The following is a 23,779-nucleotide window of genomic DNA, read 5'->3' as shown; positions in this document are numbered from 1 at the left end:
AGATTTTCATTTGAATCATACACTTGATGGGTTGCTACTGTGACCTCGCGTGCTGGACTACATTTTTATTTCACATGGGAAAAAATTTCAAAAGATAACTATGCTTTCAATGAAGCAAGAGAAATTTGATAATATAATAAAAAATAAAATAATAAAAAAATAGTAAAAATATTGTCCTGAGCAAAGTTCAACTAGTAAAATTCATAATAAATATATAAAATTGAGATACTCTTATAAAAATATGATATCATAACAAATAACTTGAAAAAAAAGATTAAAAAAAAACAATTTCAAATGATGATATTGGAAGAGGAAATGAAATAAAAAAAATATCAACTCTTGTTAACTTTTTAAACTCGTAACTCGAATTATAAGATTGAAAGCATCATACATGAAAAAAATCATGAAGTCTAATTTCTAAGATTGAAGGATGAAATTGTAAAAAACTTTTACTAAAAAATCCAATAAAAAAAATAAAAGAATGAGGGTTAAAATTGAAAAATAAATAAATTAAAAGGCAATAATAAATTTTTAATTTGAAAGTTAAATTGAAAAGAATTAAAACATCAACAAATAAAATTAAATGAATGAGAACCAAAATAAATAGACACAACACATTATAAACTTGGATTAAAGGGTGTAATTAAGAAAGAATAAAACTTTTATAAAAGGATCGAAGAAAAAAACTAGAAACCCAAAAAATAAAAATTACATTGAAAACATCAATAGATGATAAATATTTCAACGTGTTTTCTTATATAAAAATATTCTTAAATGTAAATTGAAAATTTTATATTGCAACACAAGTTATTTACCTGATTGTGTTTAATAAATTTATTTGATTAATTTGTAATAGAAATCGACACATATATAAAATTTATTAAATAAAATAAAAGAAAAAAAATACTATGCAAGACTATATATACTAAAAATATTATAAAAAATAAATATTTTTTATTTTTAAAAACTAATTTAACCTACATAACATTTTTAAAGAATTCACTAATTCAATCCACATAATTGTGAAAAATAAACAATAAAAAAGACTACAGTATTTAACCTACATGTTTTGGTTTTTGTTAATATCATTGTGGGATCCCACAAAAATAAACCTTCACCGCAACCGATTTTTCCTTCAAAGATTTTTCTTCTTCCAATTGTAACATTTGTTAGAGAACTTTAACATAAAACTTTATATTTTCTACCAAACAATATATTTTTTTTAAAAAAAAGTTTAATTTGAATGGGATTTATAATAAAATATAAAAGAAAAGATTCAGTTGAAAATTTTTAAGACTAAAAAGAATAAAAATTGATAAAAAAATTTGGAACTTAAATTAATACTACTTACAGAGGGGACTATTTCTGAGAATTCCCCCAAAATTTCACTGTTCAGTTTATAAGTTTTTTCTTTTTTCCTCTCACATGTCGAGAGATATTACAATACTCGTTATTGACTACTAGTTGGAATACTGCTTTTACGAGAAAAATCAACACAGGTGAAAATATTTATTTTGTTTTTTCTTAAGAAATTGATCCTCTGTAATTCGAAGCATTTTTTTATTATTATTATAAAAAGGTTTCCCTTTGTTAATTTCTTTTAAAATTTATATAATCCATAGTTGGGCTTAATACGGGTTAGGCTGTGAGCCCAGCCCAACGACGAAAACATCCACAAAGCTCCCCCTTTCATTTAAAAACAAAATTCCTTACCGTTAAAAACCGTTTCTCCTCCCTCTCTCTTCGAACCCTTTCTGGCTTTCACAAGGCTTTGAGGTCAGTCACGACCCAGGCCATCTTCTTCTTCTGAATTTTCCAGTTTTTCTTATATATGCTTCATTTCCATTCATTTATATTTATGTAATATAAAATAAACCTTCATTTCCATTCATTTTCTGTTTGCATCTTCTTTTATTGTTAGTGTTATAGATAATAATCAAGTTCTTGCGCCTCTGAGCCCTGCATTTTATGGCGAATAAGAAGGATTTTAGGAACAAAACATGCAGAATTTTGGAAACAGGTTTGGATAATTATTGAAATTTCATCCTAGTTAATTATCATCTGTAATATATAGTAATGCCTATATTGATAGTTATTTCTATTGTTTTGTTACTGATTCTTTTCAACCATTTTATCTATCATTTCTCGTGCTTCCATGATTAAGCAAGCAGGAAAGGAGTTATTTCCAGTGACATAATGTGGATTTCTGAAAGGGAAATATATGATTTTGGACTTATTTAGAAATAGGGTCTGTCATCAATATAGCTGCTAATGGAATTGGAGGTGTTCTTGGAAATGCTTTTGCTGTTCCTATCAAGACTATTCTTGGCACATCATGCTAGTATGTATGTTAATTCTGTTTGAGAGCTTAGATAATTAATATCTTGTATTAGTTACCGTATCCTTGGGATTCTCCTCTTGTATGATGCTGATTTTCTTGGTTTGAATTTGCATGGACTTACGCATGCTCAGAACCAGTGGATATTGGGATTTAATTTGTTTCATTGAACATTTATGCGTTTCCAATCTTTTGAAACTGTTGATAATCTGTGGCCTCTCCTACACACGTAATTTTTTTTTGATATTTTACATACAAATCATCATAATCTTCATGCTGGTGATATATATATATATATATATATATGTGTGTGTGTGTGTGTGCGTGTGTGTGTGTCTACTCCTTTTTTTTTTTGGCAAGAACAGTTCATGGTCTTTAAAGACTGTTGGTAATGCGTGTTTTTTGAGCTGAAATCATTAATGCTGCTGCTAAATGCTTGCTTTAGTGAGAGCCAAATGCCAATATGTTATAGATGCTATGTTGTGTTGGGTTATGGATTTGGGGTATAAGGAAATGATTTCATGTCTTCACTTTATACTACCTGCAGCTTTGATGCTCCTCCTCCTACTGTTCAAGGTGGGGATTTGCCAATGCATAGGAAGAATGAAGCCTTTGCGAGATGTGTTGGGCTGCATGTGAAACATATCAGTATGCTTTAGAAGATACCACCTGCTTCTTATGGCACAGACTGCCAAAAACAAAGCGAGATAGATGCCGATTTGGAGACATTGAAGAAGCTGACCAGTACACTTCAAGCTCCAAAAGTGATTTTTCATTTAAGTATCATCATCTAAGTGTTGGTGGAAAGCAGGAATCAACAACGTGAAGATAAGAAGAATCCAGCCCCTCTATCCTTAAAGCAAGCATAGCAGTCACAATTCCCGTAGCCACCGCCCATGCTAGGTTGAAGACAAGCCGGGAAGTCTCTGTTCATTTAAAGGGTGCATCGGGAAGACTAAGGAGTGCAAGGCAGCTTCAATCAGTTGGATTGAGAAATCATCTAAGAGATCTTGGAGTTTTCAAAAGAATGGCAACTTAGGTGATTGTAGAAGTGAAATTCTGAAAGCTTTCATGCCTTGAATCGGTTTTAGTATTTGAATTTTTGAGTTCAAGATATGAAAGAAAAGCTTATCACATTAAAGATATACAAACATGGTTGTTTCATAATTTATTGCATGGATTAGAATTATAACCAATAAAAATCTTCCATTAAGCAGAAAAAATCAAAACTTTTATGCTAGATTTTGAATAATTAATTCATGAAATTAGATGCTGGGAACGATGATATATATGAATACCATGGCATGTACTCAAAGATCCCCTTAAATTGCCAATTTGTAGCTATAAAACAGAGCAAAAAAGCTTATTATTTCTATTTAAGAAAAAAAAACATTATAATTATTTTAAAAGCATTCAATGCAAATTGAATTTCCAAATCATATCATTAATTTTAAAAAGAATTTTCCTGTTTTGAATGCAATCCAAGATCCATCCCTCTAGAAGAAGAAAAGGGAAAATCTCAAGGTTGTCTCTCATTCATTTTCTCCTGCTACATAGCTATATTCAACACACAACCGTTACAAAATCATGAAAATAGTTAAGATTTAATTTAAATTATCCCTTTTTTGATTGCCTGTAGGTTGTCAAAATATTCAATTGTAATTATTAGTTCCAATTATAATAGCAAAGATGGTTCTCAATCTCTCTCTATTTATTTTCTTAAGACCTGTAAAACTCTAACAATTGGCACAAAAAATGTTCTCGACAAATTGAATCCAATCATGCTTGGACCTGAGCACAGAAAATCTAGCTAATGCTTCAAAGAAGTTCTGGCACTCGAGTACTAAAACGTAAGCTTTCATTTTTGCTTTCTTGCAGTTATATTAGTGTTTTGAACCTACAATTTTTCCATATATATATATGAACACAATTAATTAATTATTGCATTTTCAAATTTTAACATTCATTCCAAGCACTTTTGGATATTGTTTGCTATAAGGTTTTGATTTCTTATGCTGTCTACTAATTTACAGCATGGTTTTTTAATGGGGTTCGCAGCAGTCTGTACTTAATACAAGAAGTCTGCGGGAAATTTTTGTGCATGAAAAGATTAGTTCTCTCTTCTGTTTGTGCATCCTAGAGTTAGAATGATAGTATTGTCCCATGACTTTATATTTACTGTTTGATTGTCTGAAAATTCTACTATGATTTATGTCCTTGACCAGCTTTCTTAGATTATTAAACACAAAAAACCCAGCCTTATTCATAAAAGGTATGCAAGGTGGATGCATGTGCCATAGCAAGGGAAGTGTGCGGATCATCAGACTCTTACGCTGGAAAATTACAAAATGATTAATGTGCTCAACCATATATCAAAGTGCTATATATCATTATAATATATTCATGTTTTCAAAGAATTTGTTCATAAATCATTAATGGTATATTGAAAGTAGCGGAGCCAAAGAGTATAATTTTCTAGATGAACATTATCTATTTGTCTGGCTTGTTTTCGTATAACTAATACTATATGCATTATCTTTCCAAGTTTGAATACGAAATCTGACAGTATTTGCCTTTTTTATGTCCACAGATTTCTAGCATTCAAAACCTTCACAGAGACCTGCTATTTTCATGTTCTTGGAGATTAATTTAACTTTGAAAGGTTTGTGCTCCTCGTACAAAATGTCTAACCGGAATAAAGATTATAGGCAGTGACTGTTTTTTTAACTTCTGTTAGTTCTTGTAGTTTGAGAAAATGCCTCCAAACGAGAAACCAAGGGCGGACTATACCCTCAAGGCGACATCACCTGATATTGGTGGAAGGAAAGCCACGGGCAGTGACAAGCTTACTCTAGTTGAACAAAGGCAGTTTATTTATGTCAGAATTGTGAAAGCCAATGGCTTGCCAATGAACAACATTTCTGGCACTTGTAACCCTTTTGTGGAGCTAAAGATTGGAAACTACAAGGGAATAACTAGATGCTTTGAGCAGACCTCAAACCCAGAATGGAACGAAGTCTATGCTTTCACAAGAGATCAGATTCTGGGTGGGAGATTAGAGATCTTGGTAAGGGATAAGGAATCTGCGATTAATGAGGTTGTTGGCCATCTTTCCTTTGATTTGGGCCATATTTCAACGCGGTTTCCACCAGATAGTCCATTGGCACCACAGTGGTATAAGTTGGAGGATCGCAATGGGGTTAAGATTGTAGGAGAGTTGATGTTAGCTGTTTGGATAGGGAATCAAGCTGATGATGCATTTCCGGTTGCTTGGCATTCCGATGCAGCTGCCGTTAGTGGCAAAAGCGTGACAAAAACTCGTTCTAATGTATACCTCTCCCCGGTACTTTGGTATCTCAGAATTCAAGTGATTGCAGCACAAGATTTGGCACCTGCAGACAGGAACAGGAAACCAGAAGCTTACGTCAAGGCTGTTCTTGGGAACTTGGTTTTGAGGACTAAAGTCTCAAAGGACACGAACTTGAATCCCACTTGGAACGAGGAGGTGATGTTTGTTGCTGCAGAGCCATTTGATGATCCTTTGGTTTTGAGCGTGGAGGACAAGATGGGAGCTGATAAAGATGTATGTTTAGGGAGGTCAGTGATTCCTTTGCACCGAGTGGAGAAGAGGTTGCTTCCTCAACCTATTGGTGATCAGTGGATTACTCTTCAGAAGCGTGTTGCGGAGGGTGAGGAGAAGACCGAAGTGAAGTTTGCTGGTAGGCTTCATTTGAGGATCTTTTTAGATGGTGTATATCATGTTTTTGATGAACCAACTTACTACTGCAGTGATTTGAGGGCAACATCTCCCAAGTTATGGCCAGAGAAAATTGGGGTATTGGAGCTAGGCATCCTAAAAGCCGAAGGGTTGCTACCAACGAAGTCCAAGGATGGTCGTGGAACTACCGATGCTTACTGTGTAGCGAAATACGGGCAAAAGTGGGTTAGAACTAGAACTATAGTAGACAGTTTTGCTCCAAAGTGGAATGAGCAATACCACTGGGATGTTTATGATCCGTACACAGTTGTTACTATTGGAGTTTTTCATAATTATCATTTACAGGAAGGGGATAAGAATGGAGGGAAGAGGGATCCAAGACTTGGCAAGGTAAGGATTCGGTTGTCTACTCTCGAAACTGGTAGGATTTACACACATTCCTACCCACTTATAGTCTTGCAACCTCATGGATTGAAGAAAATGGGAGAGCTTCATTTGGCTGTGAAATTTAGCTGCAGCAATTGGATTGACTTGTTTCATACTTACTCACAACCTTTGCTTCCTATGATGCATTACCTTAAGCCATTATCAGTCTATCAGCTTGATAGTTTAAGACACCAAGCTACTTATACTCTCTCTTTGAGGCTTGGCCGTGCCGACCCACCTCTAAGCAGTGAGGTTGTGGAATACATGCTTGATACGGGTGTAAACAGATGGAGCTTGAGAAGAGGAAAGGCAAATTGCGAGAGAGTCATGGCATGTTTGAGTGGCATCGTTTTTATTTGGAGGCAGTTTGATCAGATACGCCATTGGAAGAATTCAGCAGTCACAATCCTAATTTACTCATTGTTCGTTGCTATGGTTATGTCCCCAAAACTAATATTGCCTGCTTTCTTTTTGGCTTTTTTCGTGCTGGGGGTTTGGCGCTTTCCGAAGAGGCCGAGACATCCTCCACACATGGATACCAAATTATCCCATGCTGAAACTGCACAGCATGATGAACTCGACGAAGAATTCGATACATTTCCAACTTCCAAGCAAGGTGAAGCACTGAAGACAAGGTATGATAGATTGAGAGGGATTGCAGGGAGGTTGATGATAATGATAGGAGATTTGGCAACTCAATTGGAGAGGATCCATGCTCTTGTAAGCTGGAGGGATCCGCGAGCTACTGCAATGTTTTTGATATTCTGTCTGATTGCTTGTATTTTGGTTCATAAAGTTCAGTTCAGGAACTTGGTTCTTGTCACATGGACTTATGCAATGAGGCCTCCGAGACTTCGTGTTGGCATTCCTTCTATTCCTCAAAGTTTCCTCAGGAGATTGCCTGCTAAAACAGACAGCATGTTGTAAGGAAAACATTGTTCTGATATGCCGTGAAATGATTGGCCAATTTGATTCTAATAGTTCTTAATGTTTATCAAACTGAAATTGCAGAGTTTTTACATGAATAAGAGTGCATTTAAACTCTCTATTTATTGATAATGGGTTTTGAACTTTAAGATTTTTTGTTGGTGATATGCTTCAGCTTCTATAGTATGTGGAACTTCCACCTCTCTCTATTTTCCCATTATGTTAAACACAGGAAAATCACTGGGAAGCAGCAGCTGCTTCGTTCAGCTAAGATTGTCCACCACGGCAACCAGTAAGATCGCATCACTGTGATGAAAATTTTGCCGGCCAGCAGCAGGTAAAGATCTTACAGCGAAATTCATGTTGTTTGTTGATCTGAGAGTCACTCTTTAATACTTTCAATATATTTTTCTTTAGTTTGATGCCAGTTGAGCCCCAAAAATCTTGGCACCCTTTGCCCACAGATTTAAGACCCCTTTTCAGCAGTAGACAGTAGTTACTTGCAAGTTGAAACTACAACGTATATTTCAAGAGTCAAAAGCACAGGCTGTGACTACCATGTAGATTGTAGACTTGTATTTCCAGGCAGGAATATGGACACGATTAGTCCATTGTATCACAGTAGCATACAATTAATTTCGAGCATAAATTAAGGATCAAGTTAACCCCCAATCGGGTTTAGCATTGTTTAGACATGGAGCTCGAAAAAGAATAAAAAAATCATCCACCTCCCTTGAAGAGTAACGCTAAGCAAGCCTCAAACATTTACTGGATATGCACTAGCCAGAACAAATTAAGGACACAATTTTGAGTTCATTACAAGCTAACCATTGCCACGCCCAAAAACATGAAAATGAAAAGAAAAATGCTTGCTAGCTATGTTTTCTAGTCTAGTTAGAGATGAACCGCCACTAATCGGACCATCCCTAGTGCAAGACATAAAACATTTTTCTTTCTGCTTTGAATAACTTGAAAAGTTACATCAAGAAAAAAAGGATCTTGTACAAAATATCTGCATATGATTAAAAAACCTATTAAAAACAAAATTCTTTAAATTGGCAGAGACACTAAGTACACAAATGCCAATCTATGCAATAAAGATCAACGGCAGAGTGCATAAATAGCTTCGACATTCCTGTAAAAGATGGATTTGACAAAAAGAAGACACTGGGATGGCAGCACCCATACCTAAGAACTTCCGGACTCAAGCTGGAGAGCATAATAGCTGGGCATTCCTAAAACATACAATCACTTGTTTTAAGAATGTTAAAGCACTTTTGATGTATACCTTAAAAAGATGATAATTCTGTGAGGGCAATGAGCATCCACTATTCATGCACATTGATATATATAGCTAAGCAACCACAGAAGTGTCTCTTGAGAGAATTTGGAAGCAGGACATCCCAAGAAGTGAACAGCGCCCAGTTATGGTATCAGAAAAAAAATCTATCACGGTGATGATCACTCAGGAAATGGGGTTGGACGGCATGGGACGGGGAGGGTACCCTTGTATCACAGACCATGGTGGTCGCCTGTTTTGCTCCTGCACATGAACCATCATCAAAACAAGAGTCTAGAACATGGCATTTGCATGTATGAGGTTATGAATAACAACCAAGAGAACATCAGGGGAAAAAGAACTCCTGCAGTGTTTTCTTTAAGAAGATTTTTCAGATTTCTTTTCTATAAAAACATTTATAAATTATAATAGACAACAATCTCATATTACCTTTTTCACTAACTACTATTAAAAACTTGAATTTGGCCACAGTTTAGGTACAAACTCTAAATTTGTCTAGTCAAGTTTGAAGTGTAAAGAAATCCCTAACAAAAATCAATATGAAAACACAGTCCTACAAGAACATTTTATATGCATCCTAATATTACAATCCAAAAGAACTTCAACAAGAAAAAGAAAGAAACCAAGAAACATTGTAATTTCTAAACCTTTTAAATGGCAATAATTAATTCTGTAACTTGTCACAATTCTAATACTGCAATGCAAAATCACACACCAAACGCATCTCAACACATTTGATCATATAGAAAGCAAAGACTTCTCTTGAATGCCAGCCTTGCTAAAGCATCCAATCATAACTAATCCAAAGAACGATGCAAATATCCACAATCTTACCCCAATTTCTGTCACGAAACGGCATGAGGAACATCGAACAGATGAAGCCCCATATGGATACATAAGTAATACATCACAACTACCGCACTTCACTTGCCCAACTTCATGAGCTGAAAACCAAGCAGGTTAAATTTCAATATCTTAAAACATTACGCTAATGGATTGAGCAATAATCAGAGTATCTTTTAAGCTAAAGATAGAAGAGAAAGCAGGAACCTTCAAGTACAAAGTTGATCATCTGACAACACTGGCACTGAACATGTCTGACTCCTTTTGGATACGAAAGCAGTCTGCGGCAAGAGCCACAGACCATTTGACCCAGTTCTGCAGCAAATAACCCTCCACTAATTTAAACCAAAAAATTTAATAACCAATTACATTGATTAAGACAGTAAAAAGTGTTTTGTAGCTGATATTGGCAGGATCTTAGATTCAATTGGAAGATATATTATTGCTCAAGGTTGAAGGTAGAAATGCGTGCGTGTACGATGAGATTCACCTGAAGGCGGCGGAGGTGGTGTTGGAGGCGGTGGTAAAGATGGTTCTGGAGGGAAAGATTGCCAGCCAGGCGGTGGTCCTTCTTCTTCTTCTGCTTCTGCCATGTCTTCTTCTTTGCTCGTCATTCTCGTTGACTCTCTCTCTCAAGAGGCAAGCAAGAGGGACTTCTTTGTGAATGAGATGTACAATGCAGTGTTGGTGTCGTTCACAACGTCAATTAACAACAACGGTTATGGCTTTAGTCGCTAAGAGTTTTTTTTTTTTTTTTTTTTTTTTTTGCACACGACGTCTAACAATTTTTTTTTTATCTATAGCTAAATTCTTTTTGAATTTTTTTATCTACTTTAAAAAATTCTTTAAGTTATTTTAAAAGAAGAAAAAATTAAAAAATGATTAAAGTTTTTGGTTAATATTTTATTAATTTATGCAGGATTTATTATTGTTGTTTTTTTATATAAGTTCTATTATTATTTAGCATTTTAGCTAACCGTTTATTTATTTACCACATAAAAGTACTATTTTTTAATTCTTTTTCTACTTTATACTAGTTCATGCACTCTTAATTTTAGTTTTGATCTTCTTGTACTTTGATATATTTGTAATCAAGTCATTCTTTTTTTCTTAAGGTTTCCTATATATTTTGCATATAAAACAAATAACATAACTTAAATGCCCTCAACTTCAATAACATTTGATATAAATAATCAATTTTAATTTTTTTCTAAGGAACTAGTTTTAAATTTTAGAAATAAAATTTAATATCATTATTTTAATTTTCTATTTAGAAATTTTGGTTTTTCGAATAAAAAAATAAATAGATTTTAAGGCTATTGGTGTGTTTTTGAGATGAAGAAGAACGGGGATCTAAGCTACTAATTTTTTAAAACAAAAAAAAAAAACTAAAATCAGAATTTTCGTATGGAGAATTAAAATAATTATATTAATATTAATATTAATATTTATTCATTTTGTTTTCAAAATTAATTCTATCAAAGAAATAAAAATAATCAATTAGTTTCAAAATTTATTTATTTAGGTAGAATAAATAAATTGGTTAATTTATTAGGCAACGTAACAGATTCCATTACAAGTAGATTTTTATGAGGGGAAAATAATAATAAAATAAAACAACCGAGAATTCTGTAACCAAGTGAATTTTGATTTAGCAAACATCGTCTGTTTGTCAGTGTAGTTACAGATACTTTTTAAATAATTTTTCGTGCTAAAATACATGCCAATGATATTTTTTCATTTTTTAAAAATTATTTTTAACATCAACACATCAAAACGATCCAAAACATACAAACTATATTAAATTTTAATAAAAAAAAATTTAAATTTTTTAAGAACACAGCCGCAACCGCGTTTCCAAACAATGCCTAGCAGCCAGTAATTTTAGTGCGAGTATTAAAAAACCTTTCATAAGTTCATTTTGCAAGCAGTTCCGTGACTAACTTGAACTTGAATCGACGACACTCTGTAAAATGAATTTAGAGCTTTCAGTGGACAAACAGACCTGAAATACAAACTGGGCTCAGAAAAGCAAAAGTTGATTAAATACTCTATATACTCAACGGCACCCATCATCCAATGCTAACAAAATTGCTACTGACATAATATTTATACAAGAACATCATTGTTATTAGGTAGGTTTGAGTCAATTATAAACGTCCAACATGCCCTGCGAGCATGGAACTCACTCTTAACCTTCATCAAGTAATTAAGCTCCCTTCTTCTTCTGGCTCTTGGCCTGTTTAATATCTTTTGTAAGCATTCTAGGAGCTATCGCCATGGCCATAAGCTCTTGGAAGAGTAGCTTACAGGCGTAAGGAATGTGCACCTGCATATCAAAATCAAATGGCAGTTGGGGAAAATGTTGAAAGCTTTTAGTAAATTGAAACGTGGGAATAAGAGCACGAGTTTCGCAATGTGCACTATCAAGAAAAATGCATGAAGAAAACTACCTGAACAATGTCGGTTTTGTTCTTGCAACCTCTGCATTCAAAAGAATTCTTCTTGAGATTCGCAATAGCTATCAACCCACAACGCTCACAGACATGGACTCTATATGCGTCACTCTGGTCAAATAGCCTCTCTTTCAAGAAGTGAGCGGCACCATGTGCTATCATGCAATCTCGTTCCATCTCACCAAAGCGGAGACCACCATCACGTGACCTTCCTTCAGCAGGCTGCCTTGTGAGGATCTGCACGGGGCCTCTTCCACGGGAATGGATCTTGTCATCAACCATATGTTTTAGCCTTTGATAATAAGTGGGACCGAGGAAAATCATTGCTGACAGCCGGCGCCCAGTGTGGCCATTATACATGGTCTCAAACCCTCGCATTTGATACCCACACTTGTGAAGAGCTTTGCTAATATTATCCACCTAATCCATCAAATAACCAAATGAGACAATTTCAACGAAACAAACTGGAGAGATTCAATCAAACAGCAAGAAAAATAAACTACAGACTACCATGGTGCTCAAACTCAGAAAAAACAGCAGCACAGGATTATTTTCCAAATACCACGAAGAAGAGACATCCAAAAGCAAATACTTAGTTGTGGATACATAACAAAAACTTGTCAAGGATTTTTCTCACAAATGCAAAGTGAGAAATCAGGATTAGGAAGCCCCTCTATAGTCAGTTAATACAGCAACTTACCCCATAAAATCTACCATTAAAAATAATGATGGAAGAAAAACACATGACCAATGAAGCTATTTAAAATTCTAATCTGATGCCTTCCCAGTCTACTTTCTAAATGTCAAAACCTAAAAAATTTGCCATTTTCTATTTAATAGTGTATGTGTCACGATCTGAGAATTCCACAGCAAGCCTCTGGACAATGGACAACATTTAAAGAAAACAAGCAATGGACCAAATCTTGCAAGACTTTGGAGAACAGAAAATACACTTGGGAAATTAGCAAATCTTTCACCCAAAAATTTTGTAACCTAAGATTTCAGAGGAATGTGACTTACAGTGACATCAGTAAATGGTGTGGCATCCCCTTCCTTTCCCATATGTGCTGCAACCTTTCCCATAATACACTCAATAAGCTGTCCAATTGTCATTCGAGAGGGAATAGCATGTGGGTTGACAATAATATCAGGAGTGATGCCTTCCACAGTCCAAGGCATGTCTTCTTGTGTGTAAGTCATGCCAACAGTTCCCTTTTGACCATGCCTACTACTAAACTTGTCTCCAATCTGAGGTATGCGGACAGATCTGACCCTTACTTTCACAAACCTCAACCCATCAGCATTTGTTGTAAGCAGAACCTGCAAAAGACAAAAAGCAATCAGAAAAGGCAGGCAGGTTGCAGTTGGGGGGAAAAAACTTCCAAATTTATGTGCAACATGTTTTTATTTCAAACAGCTGGCTACTTGTAATTATATGATCCACACTTCCTCTGATATGATAAGATACTACAATAGGAAATTTTTTTTTTTTTTTGATTAATCAGCTCCCATGATGAAAGCAACAGACACCATAATTCAATCAAAACATGGCAATTCAAATAATAAGAACTTACTTGATCCACCATTCCAGTTTCACTGTGACGTAAACTTATGCTGTGATCCCGCCTCGTGTAGCGTGCAGACTGTCCCTGAGCTTCTTCCTGAGCAATTGGAGTCGTCTTTCCAATGATCACGTCCTCCCCTGAAACTCTTGTGCCCTAATAATGCAATAAAAGAAAATGAATTCAAAATAAAATTCTCACAACTGGCAAAAAAACCACAACTGAATTAAGTATCCTTACAGGAGGTGCAAGACCATCATCATCCAATTTATCGTAAGAGCCATGCCGCATGCCCTGTAAAAAAAGTTGTGAGTTTAATGCTCAACAAGTAGTAGCAAGGGAATGCCGAGTATTGAATGCTAGTCATCACCATTGTGTTACTTCTGTCTGGGCGACCAAAATCCTCTTTAACAAGTGTGCCCATCTTTTTCTCCTCATCCCTGTGAGTTAAAAAAGGGTGTCAGCAGTTAAAAACCTTGTCAAGTATCAGAAGAACCACATAAGCCAAAATGTGTTATCAACTTGCTTACCTATATGAACGGAAGAAAAGTGATCTAAAGAATCCACGATCAATTGATGATTGGTTCATAATAACAGAATCTTCTTGGTTATATCCAGAATAACAAGCAATCGCGACAATAGCATTCTAAGGCAGAAAGAGAGAAAGAAAGCCATAAACATAGCTTCTTGTGGGGAAAAAAAGCAACACAAATATATAATCAGATACTTACAATGCCAGCAGGAAGTTGCCGAAAATGAAGATGCTCCATGGCTCTTGTAGTAACAAGTGGCTTTTGAGGATAATAGAGAACATAAGCCAGCGTATCCTGAATATGGAAGGAATGGACAAAAGGCATGAATCAGTAGAAATAATGCTAAAGGTAACAATTGAAGAAAACAGTGCAGAATGAAAAAGAAAAAAAGACATACCATTCGAAATTGGTAATTGGTGACATAAATTCCCATGGCTTGCTTTCCCATAGCAGATTGGTAAGTGTTACGTGGGGACTAATAGCACCAAGCCACCAAGAACAAATATGTATAATTAAATACAAGCAGGTACCATGCCACCGACAAATTTCCTCAAACAAGAAATTGACTGACTTGCCTGGTTATGGTCAGGAAAAGGAATGATAGAAGCACAAACACCTAAAATCAATGATGGGTGGATCTCACAATGGGTGTAAGTATCAGAATATGCTTCCTCTGGATTAATCCTCGCTTGTACAAGATCCTGACACGGATTTTAGCAAATTCTGTCAGATGCTTCCAGTTTCCAACTGAATTGGCTGATGGATGTACTTGAGCAAGAGACTTTTTTCCAAAAGTTAACTTACATGTATGGTCATGGATATCATAGTGGTCTCTTCTTCCTCAGTGTCAATATATTCAATGAATCCCTTTGACACAAGATCATGCCAGCCACCCTCATCTGGGGTTTCCTAGAAAAAAAGATAACAAATAGCACTAATATAGCAGCTGTAGAGGAAAACATTTGAAAAGATGATCATTATAAATTAAATGACTCACCCTCTGTTGCAGTGCATGGATGTCCTTCTTCCTTATAAGAAGCTTTTGTTTCTCCACAATGAATAGAGGACGACTGCACCGGCCATAGTCAGTGTAAATCCGCAACTCTTTCAAGCGAATATCTCTAACGACCCCAACTTCAGTATTGACATCAACCTGTACATTTAAAGACCATCAGCATTCAAATACGAAACATTCTTTTACACAATAACATCCTCTTCTTGGCAAGTATCTTGTATGATGTGGGCTGCTCTTGGGTGCTTAAATTCATTAAATGCACCACAAGGGTTTAAACCCTTTGATGCAACCGCGAGATGTCAATAAGCATAAAAATGTTTCTCTTAATCAAGAGATTACAGCACTTATAAATCATGTTATTTTGGTATCAAATCAGTAATATTATGTTCCAAAGGAATTTTACATTTACATGTATGAATTAATTTCTTCCTGTTCTGGAATTTTATTTACCATTTATACTTTTTGCTTCACTCAAAGCCACTACAAATATGGGCAAAAAACAGCAAAATGCTAGAAGAAAGCTTCAGGACAACAAAGAAGAATTCTAGATTACTCTTCCATTGCATGTCTGCATTTGGGTTTGGCTCTTAGTTATATATTACTCTATGGGACCTGATCAAGCCAAAGCAGTTATAAAGCTTGCAGAATCACACACTCAAATGTTCCATATCCAGTTCCCCCTCTCAACTGAAGGATCACATTTAAAACATTTGTGCTGCCAAAAATTTATGCAGCCATCCCATGATCCCAGCCCATATTCTGCTTCTTGAAGAATAACTAAGATTTGTTCGCACAATTACAACCAGAAAATAACAAAAACAAGTAAACTGACCCGTCTCCGCAGCCGTCTCAATGTCTTCACCAACATATCAGGATCACGATGGATACCCACCCAGCCACCATTGACAAAAATTTTTGTTGCTTGGGGAATAACTGCAGGGGATATTTCCTGCAATTAAAGGGAAAGAATCATACTAAAAGAACATGGAAACAGAAATCAGCATCCGCTGGCCCAGAACTCAAAAGTATGCACCTCAAAATTCTCGGTACCCCATTCTTCTAAAAACTCCAGGATGGGATATGCTGCTGATCCAACCGTAATGTATACCATCAATGCGAGATTCTTCACTAATCCACAAGCCTAGCGTCACCAGCAAATATGCCTCGTTAGAAGCAGAGAAATGGACATTTATCAACTTGCAAGAGTGGGGTACATTTCATAATAGAACAGCCAGATACTATACTAACTTGTCCTTCAGGTGTTTCAGCAGGACACATCATTCCCCATTGTGAATTATGTAGCTGCCTTGGTTTTGCCAATTTCCCTGGTTAGAAAAACCAGAATTGAGTTGAAGAGGAGAAATGGAAACAGAAAAACAAAGTACTGACACCATGATCCAAGGAACAAACAGCTGTGGGGAGAGAGGTACAATTTGCAAAAATCTACACAAGCCCAAATATCCCAAGCATCAAATATCCTGAAAAGTGATACCTTCACGCCCAATTGGAGAATTTAATCTTCTTAAATGTGACAGTGTAGAGGCATATGTCAATCTATTCAACACCTGTTTGCAATAAGCCATAAAACTGTTTTCAGTACAAGCAATGAGAAATCAAGTTATACATAATCCGATAGGATAGGAAAGGAGACAACAAAGAAATACACAAAAAATAAAAGTGAGAAAAACCTGTGACACTCCAGCTCTTGTTCCAGCTGCATTTGCTTGTCCCCAGTTCCCAGTGGCAAGTGAGTATTTAAGACCACTGGTAATGGTTTTTGCTTTAATGGCAAATTGTAGGTTAACATCCTTCCCATTATCAACACACTGTACCATCCATGAGAAATGCAGGTCAGCACCATGGAAGAATTGAAGTAAATTGCAAACAAATGAAAGCAGGCTTTATAAGGAAAAAAACCTTTTGCACATAAGACCTGACATCCCTGGTCAACTTTCTGAATAACTGCATCCAAAAGAAAGCAAGGATGAGATAATATAACACATTAAAATTTCAAGACCCCACTAAAAAATCCACCAATACTTCCAACCATAAACAAACCATTCTAAACAAGCCCCCAAGTAAAGGACCAGCAAGGTCAAGCCGCTTGTTTCCATAATGATCCCTATCATCTTCTGCCCTCCGGCCAAGTGCACAAAGTAAAAGCCGGTGAATGATATACCTGAACAGAATTTGTTAGCCAATGCCATATCACCAGATGCATACGTAAGTATCCCACCAAAATAAAAAATCTTACCCGAAGTAATAAGCTTTTTTGGTCTCGCAGTATTCTCCAACACCAACATGAGGAAGCATTTCTTTTTGAAGAATCTCTTTGGCATACCTGTTAAGATGAATCTTTGAACATTATAAAATTTCTTAAGAAGAATCTTGCCGCCCAAGTAAATTTGCTAACACGTACTTAATCCTTTTTTCCCTAGTTACACCAACAGTTGCCCCACGCTTTCCAATGTAGTCAAGAGCAACCTGAATCAAACAACAGCACATAACATATCAACCATCAGCATTGCAAATAAAAAATGAGCAATGTTCTTAGCAACATGCGAGGTAGACTTGAACAGAATCGAGTAATCCAGTGCATGTTCAGAGGATAACAAACTCTATAAATGCAGTACTATTATAATCCTAACTTTTTGTAACATAAACCATCACAGATGTACGTGGATAGAAAAAACAAGAAGAAGAAGGTCATTTCAATGGTCAATATAACATATGAACAAGGAACAGAGTGCCTATATGAGTGTTCGCAGAGGAAAATATGAATTTTTATTATTGGACATGATTAAATAATACTGAGAGAGACGTGTGAAAAAAAGGACAGAAACGCCACATTAAATAATAGCTCAGTTTTCCAATAGGAAAACACACATTTTAACAGCAGAGGTTTAAGCAATACCATCAGACATACAGGATCACAATTCACTCGTGCTGATTAACATGGTCAGAACAAATATCACAGCACTTCCAACTATGAACTACAACTACCTTACAGCATTGAATAAAATAAATAAATAAATCGTACCTGCTGATTTTGAATAACAAATGCCTCTTCCAGAGATGGCCGAAGCAACTCCATCATTTGAGTATCAGCGAAATCATAACATATGTGTTCCAAAATGTCTTTGTCAGCAACAAAACCCAAAGCACGAAAAACAATGATAATCGGAATTTCAGTTCGAATGTATGGAAGAGTAGCACGGATGTATTGCCCTGAAGAGCCCTGCAATAACATCAATAAACACAGTTAACAAGATCATGTGAAGACTGTAAACAACTGTCTATAAAGGAGAAATAATCTCAAGAACAACAAATCCAAGCACAAGCAATTCCCTTACCCCTTTAGCACTAGTCCGAGAAAGCATCCGCACAAACATGGTACTGGGTGGCCTGTTCTGAGACTCTGCCATAGACCGAACTTCTCCTACATATGCATACTTGTTTGGCTGCCTCTTCTTGAACACATACACATGATTGGTGCTCATCTTCTCCTGGGCAATTAGAACCTTTTCACTACCATTGATAATGAAATACCCACCCTGATCATACGGACACTCGCCAAGCTCTGTCAAATCCTTTTCTGAATTCTGGTATAATGTGCAATAACTTGATCGAAGCATAATAGGGACCTGATAAAACACCACAATGCAGTAAAGACTTGAGCTGCCAGCTCGATTCATCAACATACAAATAAATAATTCATTATACTCGCCTTTCCAATGAAAACTTTGGTGAAGTCTTGAGTTTCAGTGACTTCTTCACCATCATGACCTTTCTTTATAACCCTCTTTGTAACATCCACATACAAAGGAGCTGAGTATGTCAGGTTCCTCAACCTTGCAGCTTTGGGAAACAAAGTTGCAGTTTCTCCATCAGACTCTGTCATCATGGGCTTACTCAAGTATATCTGGCCAAAACTGATCTTGTAGATAGTCTGCAGTTATAGCCCATGGTGTTAAGAGCCAACAAGAAAACAAGAAAGATATAAAATTATAGTTTTCTCAGCATCTAACCTAGTGAATATGAAAGCAAACATTCCTTTTCTTCTGTAGGATAAAAAATATATTGATGAAAGAAAAGGCGAGGATCGCATATTGGAGAATATGACACGTAAAAGAAACAAAATGAGAAAGCAAAACTCAAGCCAAGAGGACATTTTGATCCTGCCAAAACTAGCTAGGCAAACACTAAAATCCCCCAAAGAATTGTACCACGACAATGTAAGGAACAAAATCTTATCCCTCAATAAATACCTCGATGGAAAATAATCCTTCAAAATCCTAGCATTCCTGTACATTCAGATGCACCAAAAACTAACCACAAAAACACATATGTACAGAATCTTATAAGCTTTTCTCTTTCCAGCACCTGAAAATTCCTACCAGGACAACCATCATTTTTCCTCCAAAAAGTAGATAATCTTAAGACCACACATCCCCCAATTCTGGACCTAATTCCACAATTATATTCATTTAAAACTTCAACTAATTTGTTCACTGTATTTTCACCAAAGCCAAACTCATTTTTTCAAAGTCTATGATTCAATCATATAACTAATTTAACAAGAAAATCATGTTGCCATTTAAGAATCCACTCAACCACAAATAACAGAAATATGTTTTCCCGAAAGCTAATTAAGGAATACTCAACAATTAATCCAAGGTCAAAAATTATATGGCTACGTCAATTGGAACTAAGCTCTGGAAATAATTCAAGTGCTACCTCTAAATGAAAAAAAAGAAAGAAAAAGCAAACTAAGATATCAGCTTGGTGGAGGAGGAGGGGCAATGACAAATGATACTCTAATCTAAACTTTTCAGGCTCTTTTAGGTTTTCAAACAAATTAAAGATGGAAAGAATAGTCAAAACTCTTCTACAAATTTCTAATAGCCCAAACTTCTTTAGTTAGCAGATTCTCTGTGCACAGTCTCCATCTACCAAAACAGTCTCTCAAATACTTAAGTTACTTTTAAACCTTCCCGTGTGTATCACCAAACAGAAATTGATGCTATCAAATGAAAAGAAAAAAGTTTAGAGCAAAAACATTTCTAGCATTTGTATCATACTTCTCTTTCAAAAGAAGAGAAGCTAAACAATCAAAGAATAAAAAATATCAAGGCTTAGACCACACTGAAATGCTGGTTTTAGCAGCTTTTTTATGAATAACTCCACTATTCCACCATCAAAACTACATAAGTTACATTATTAAAGCCTCTCCAGTAACAACCTAGAAACCCTAGGAACACAATTTAGTAAAGAAAAATTTTAAAAAAAATCGTAAATTTTCCATTTTTTTTCCACAACACAACACATACAGAAGTAAAAAAAATGCAAAATACCTCAGCAAAATCAGATTGGTGACCCGGATTGTGCTGGCTTTCAGGCCGAATCTCAATATCAGCAGACTCGTCAACGATTTCCTGCATCGTATTTTGAATAAACTCATCGAAGGAGTCGAGTTGTTGTCTCACCAAGCCTTTCTCTTCAAAATAAGCAGATATGACGGCCCAGGCATCTTCCTGCGTGATCTCCTCATCAGCGTCTTCTTCTTCTGGTTCCATATCTTCATTCATCGGCTGTTGATCGTACTCGTCAAGGTCTTCCATAGGGATTCTGGTTCTTTGTTTCTGTTTCTGGTTTGAATTATTTTTTATTTATTTTTTTAATTTAATTTTTTAGACTAACGGATTTGGATTTGTATTTGTTCGTCCAGTGGAACCCTAGAAAGAAAATAAGAGAACGACACCTCGAGTTTCCAAAGACCAGAAAAAGGGTGGCTTTGGTGTGGTATTTATAGAGGAAGAGGCGAGGGCCTGACGAGCAGTGTTGGGCCTAATGCTTTCACAATCCCTGTAGTATTCATTTTATATTTAAAGGTCCCTATGCAGGTTTTTTTATCTTAATATAAACCACTTTTATGATCAATAATCAATAGTTAATGTGATCCTGCAATTCCACGTAGCAAATTTCCAAAATCTATTTTTATTTAATTATAAAAAAATTAAAATAGATCCTTGTTATAAAATTAATGATTAAAATTCTAGAAGAATTCCTTTCCTCTTATTTATATATATTTTTTTGTTTTTGTTTTGATAATAACATGTTGTTTTATAAACAACATGATTTATTGAATAATAATTAATAATAATTAAAATAAATATTTTTAAATATTCTAATGAACTGAATTAAAAAGGAAAAAATGTTTTTTATTTGATAAGAACTTTAATTTTTTATTCATATATGTTTTTTACCCAAAACATTTTTTATTATAAGTATTGTTTTTTCAATAAAAAACAATCATAACCATGAAATAAAGATGCAATTAGAAATTAAAAAAATCATGGATAAATTGTTTAGAAGGATATCTAGCACAAAAATAAATACATGTAAATGAAGGGACATTTTAAGCCATATTCTTGACACGATTAGGATCGGTTTATTTTTGTATTTTAAAAAAATATTTTTTTTATTTTTTTCAAATTAATATTTTTTTATATTTTCATATCATTTTGATTTTGATATGTTGATATCAAAAATAATTTTTTTAAAAAAAAATTTAATGCATTTCTGAGCAAAGCACTTTGAAAAAATAACTACTATCATATTTTCAAATATCCCCTAAACTTGTAAGGTGGATGACTTTATTTTTAACAAAATATATATAGATCTAACGATGCGCTTTCTAATACAAATCCTGGCCACCTTCGATTGCCGGGAAGTTAGAATTTGATTTCTAGTACTAAAAGAAACTCATTTTCAAACTTTTCTTTTTTTTATTTTAAAGTATCTAATGAACTTATTAAACTTATTTATAACCTATAAATATTTTCTAGTTGGTCAAAAAATCTAAAATAAAAATAAAAAAAACCACTAGTCAATCCAAGATTTACCTTTTCCAGTATATTAATACAACTTAAAAACATGTAAGTAAAAAGAAATAAAGTAGATAATCAAAATAAATAAAAAACAATATAGAATGGAAAGTGTCTTCCACGATATTCACAATATAATGTGAGTGAATAAACCACAACAAAACGATTTTCTATTTTGTTTTTATTTTTATTACTACTGTAGTCTGTAATTGTATCCTTCCGTCAATTGAATAAAAATTGACATTTGTGCTTGCAGATGGAATTTTTAGCTGATTAACATTTTGATCCTTGAAATTTCTTAAGAAATTTACTTTGGTTCTTTTATTTTACTTTTCTTATAATTAAGTTCTTGATAGAAAGTTTTTGTCATCATTTTTTAGTAAATACAATTTTGCATCTGAATTAAATAATTATTTTTCTATCAAGTCTTTAAATGTCCAATCATAAAATCTATCAAAACTATAATCAAACAATTTAAATAGGTTTATGCGCAGGATGAAAATTAAGTGGGTTTAAATAAACATACACATTGTTTTTTTAAAAAAAACTTTTGTTCTTGATGAGATGGTCATAGTTTTTTCTTTTATTTTCATGATTTTAACCTAAAATATATATAAAACAATTCTCTTAATAGATTTATATATTACGATAAAAAGATTATTGAGAAACAATTCAATATAACTTATAATAAAAGTAAAAATAAAAATAAAAACACTTCAATAACCTAACAACAATAAAGTTTTGTTTTCTATAACGTCATAAATATATAATAAGATTTTTTTTGTCTCATTTTTAAGGTTAGAATTAGAAAAATATTTTTTTTCACATAACTAAAAAGAAATTTTTCACAATAAATATTACTTTACTAAATACTAAAAGAACTAGGGTATGCACTGTTTATATGATATAATGTAGTTTTTTCCATTTCGACTATCAAACTTTTTTATTTACAATTTCATCCTCTTAGGTTACATTATCATGGTTTTATGTATTGAATTTTTTTTCAATTTGCATCATCTCACATGTGCAAAATGTTGAATTATATTTTAATGATGAGATAAAGATTGATTCTGCAAAATAAAACTTTATTGATAGTTGAAAAAAATATAAAAGAAGAAGGACCAACTTTAGGAAAAACAAACAAAACGTACTCCATTAATACAATGGCAGAGAAAACAACAATTTTCTCCTTAAAGTTTCAGATTATCTGTTTCCTTCGTTCTCTGTTGTTTTAGTATTCCATATTTTATCATGAACTTCATTTTTTTTTTTTTTTTTATGTTTTGGTGTTTTGATGGTAAGAGGAGTGAGAGATTACATTTTAATTATTAAAAAAAATTAATGTTAATAAATTTATATTTTTTATGAGAGTTCTATAAAAATAGTATTGCACTCTAACAATGTTGGAAAAGGTAGATAAAGATTCTTAAAGTTTTGTTGGATTCTTTTAGTTTTTGTTTTTTCTACAGAGATTTGAGTGCATTTTAGTGTTGGGAATGGGTTTATTCTGGTTTATAGGATATTTTTAAATGTTTTCAACTAAAAACAATTTGAAAAATGAGTTTTAGAGATCTAAAAACTTGAATTTTAATTTTCTAGCAATTAAAAAAAAATATAGAGGATGATTGGTTCCTTGACAAATCTATCATAATAAAGAGCCTATCATTTATTAAAAAAATAATTAGAACAGACAACATATCATCACTTCTTAAAAAAAAAATGCATAGCCAAACGCGAGCTTGAGTTTTTGAATTCCTGGTGGCGCTTACCCTCC

The 23,779-nt window shown here is 34.2% G+C and overlaps 3 protein-coding genes across 3 annotated transcripts; 1 reads left to right on the top strand and 2 right to left on the bottom strand.

Moving 5' to 3' along the window:
- The first annotated feature begins 5,093 nt into the window (after positions 1-5,093).
- On the top strand, positions 5,094-7,409 carry LOC133700146 (FT-interacting protein 3-like). Its single transcript, XM_062123696.1, has one exon. The coding sequence runs from the start codon at positions 5,094-5,096 to the stop codon at positions 7,407-7,409; it is 2,316 nt and encodes a 771-aa protein (XP_061979680.1).
- A 747-nt stretch (positions 7,410-8,156) lies between these two features.
- LOC133698729 (protein LOL2) lies at positions 8,157-10,261 on the bottom strand. Its single transcript, XM_062121762.1, has 4 exons — positions 10,043-10,261; positions 9,760-9,867; positions 9,544-9,653; positions 8,157-8,952 (listed from the first exon to the last, which is right to left on the bottom strand). Exons 1-4 carry the CDS (start codon positions 10,164-10,166, stop codon positions 8,875-8,877), a joined length of 420 nt encoding a protein of 139 aa, XP_061977746.1. The 5' UTR covers positions 10,167-10,261; the 3' UTR covers positions 8,157-8,874.
- Positions 10,262-11,575: 1,314 nt separating this feature from the next.
- Positions 11,576-20,905, bottom strand: LOC133698961 (DNA-directed RNA polymerase II subunit RPB2). Its single transcript, XM_062122071.1, has 25 exons — positions 20,473-20,905; positions 18,846-19,067; positions 18,472-18,762; positions 18,159-18,356; positions 17,538-17,602; positions 17,373-17,459; positions 17,177-17,297; positions 17,036-17,080; positions 16,807-16,944; positions 16,611-16,683; positions 16,367-16,443; positions 16,152-16,259; positions 15,951-16,067; positions 15,101-15,256; positions 14,908-15,012; positions 14,679-14,804; positions 14,501-14,578; positions 14,302-14,397; positions 14,101-14,216; positions 13,941-14,010; positions 13,811-13,864; positions 13,583-13,726; positions 13,029-13,328; positions 12,006-12,428; positions 11,576-11,881 (listed from the first exon to the last, which is right to left on the bottom strand). Exons 1-25 carry the CDS (start codon positions 20,737-20,739, stop codon positions 11,762-11,764), a joined length of 3,597 nt encoding a protein of 1,198 aa, XP_061978055.1. The 5' UTR covers positions 20,740-20,905; the 3' UTR covers positions 11,576-11,761.
- Positions 20,906-23,779: the final 2,874 nt, after the last annotated feature.

This window comes from Populus nigra, chromosome 7 (genome assembly GCF_951802175.1).
Source record: "Populus nigra chromosome 7, ddPopNigr1.1, whole genome shotgun sequence".
NCBI lineage: Eukaryota > Viridiplantae > Streptophyta > Magnoliopsida > Malpighiales > Salicaceae > Populus > Populus nigra.
This window is presented reverse-complemented; position numbering and strand designations above follow the sequence as displayed.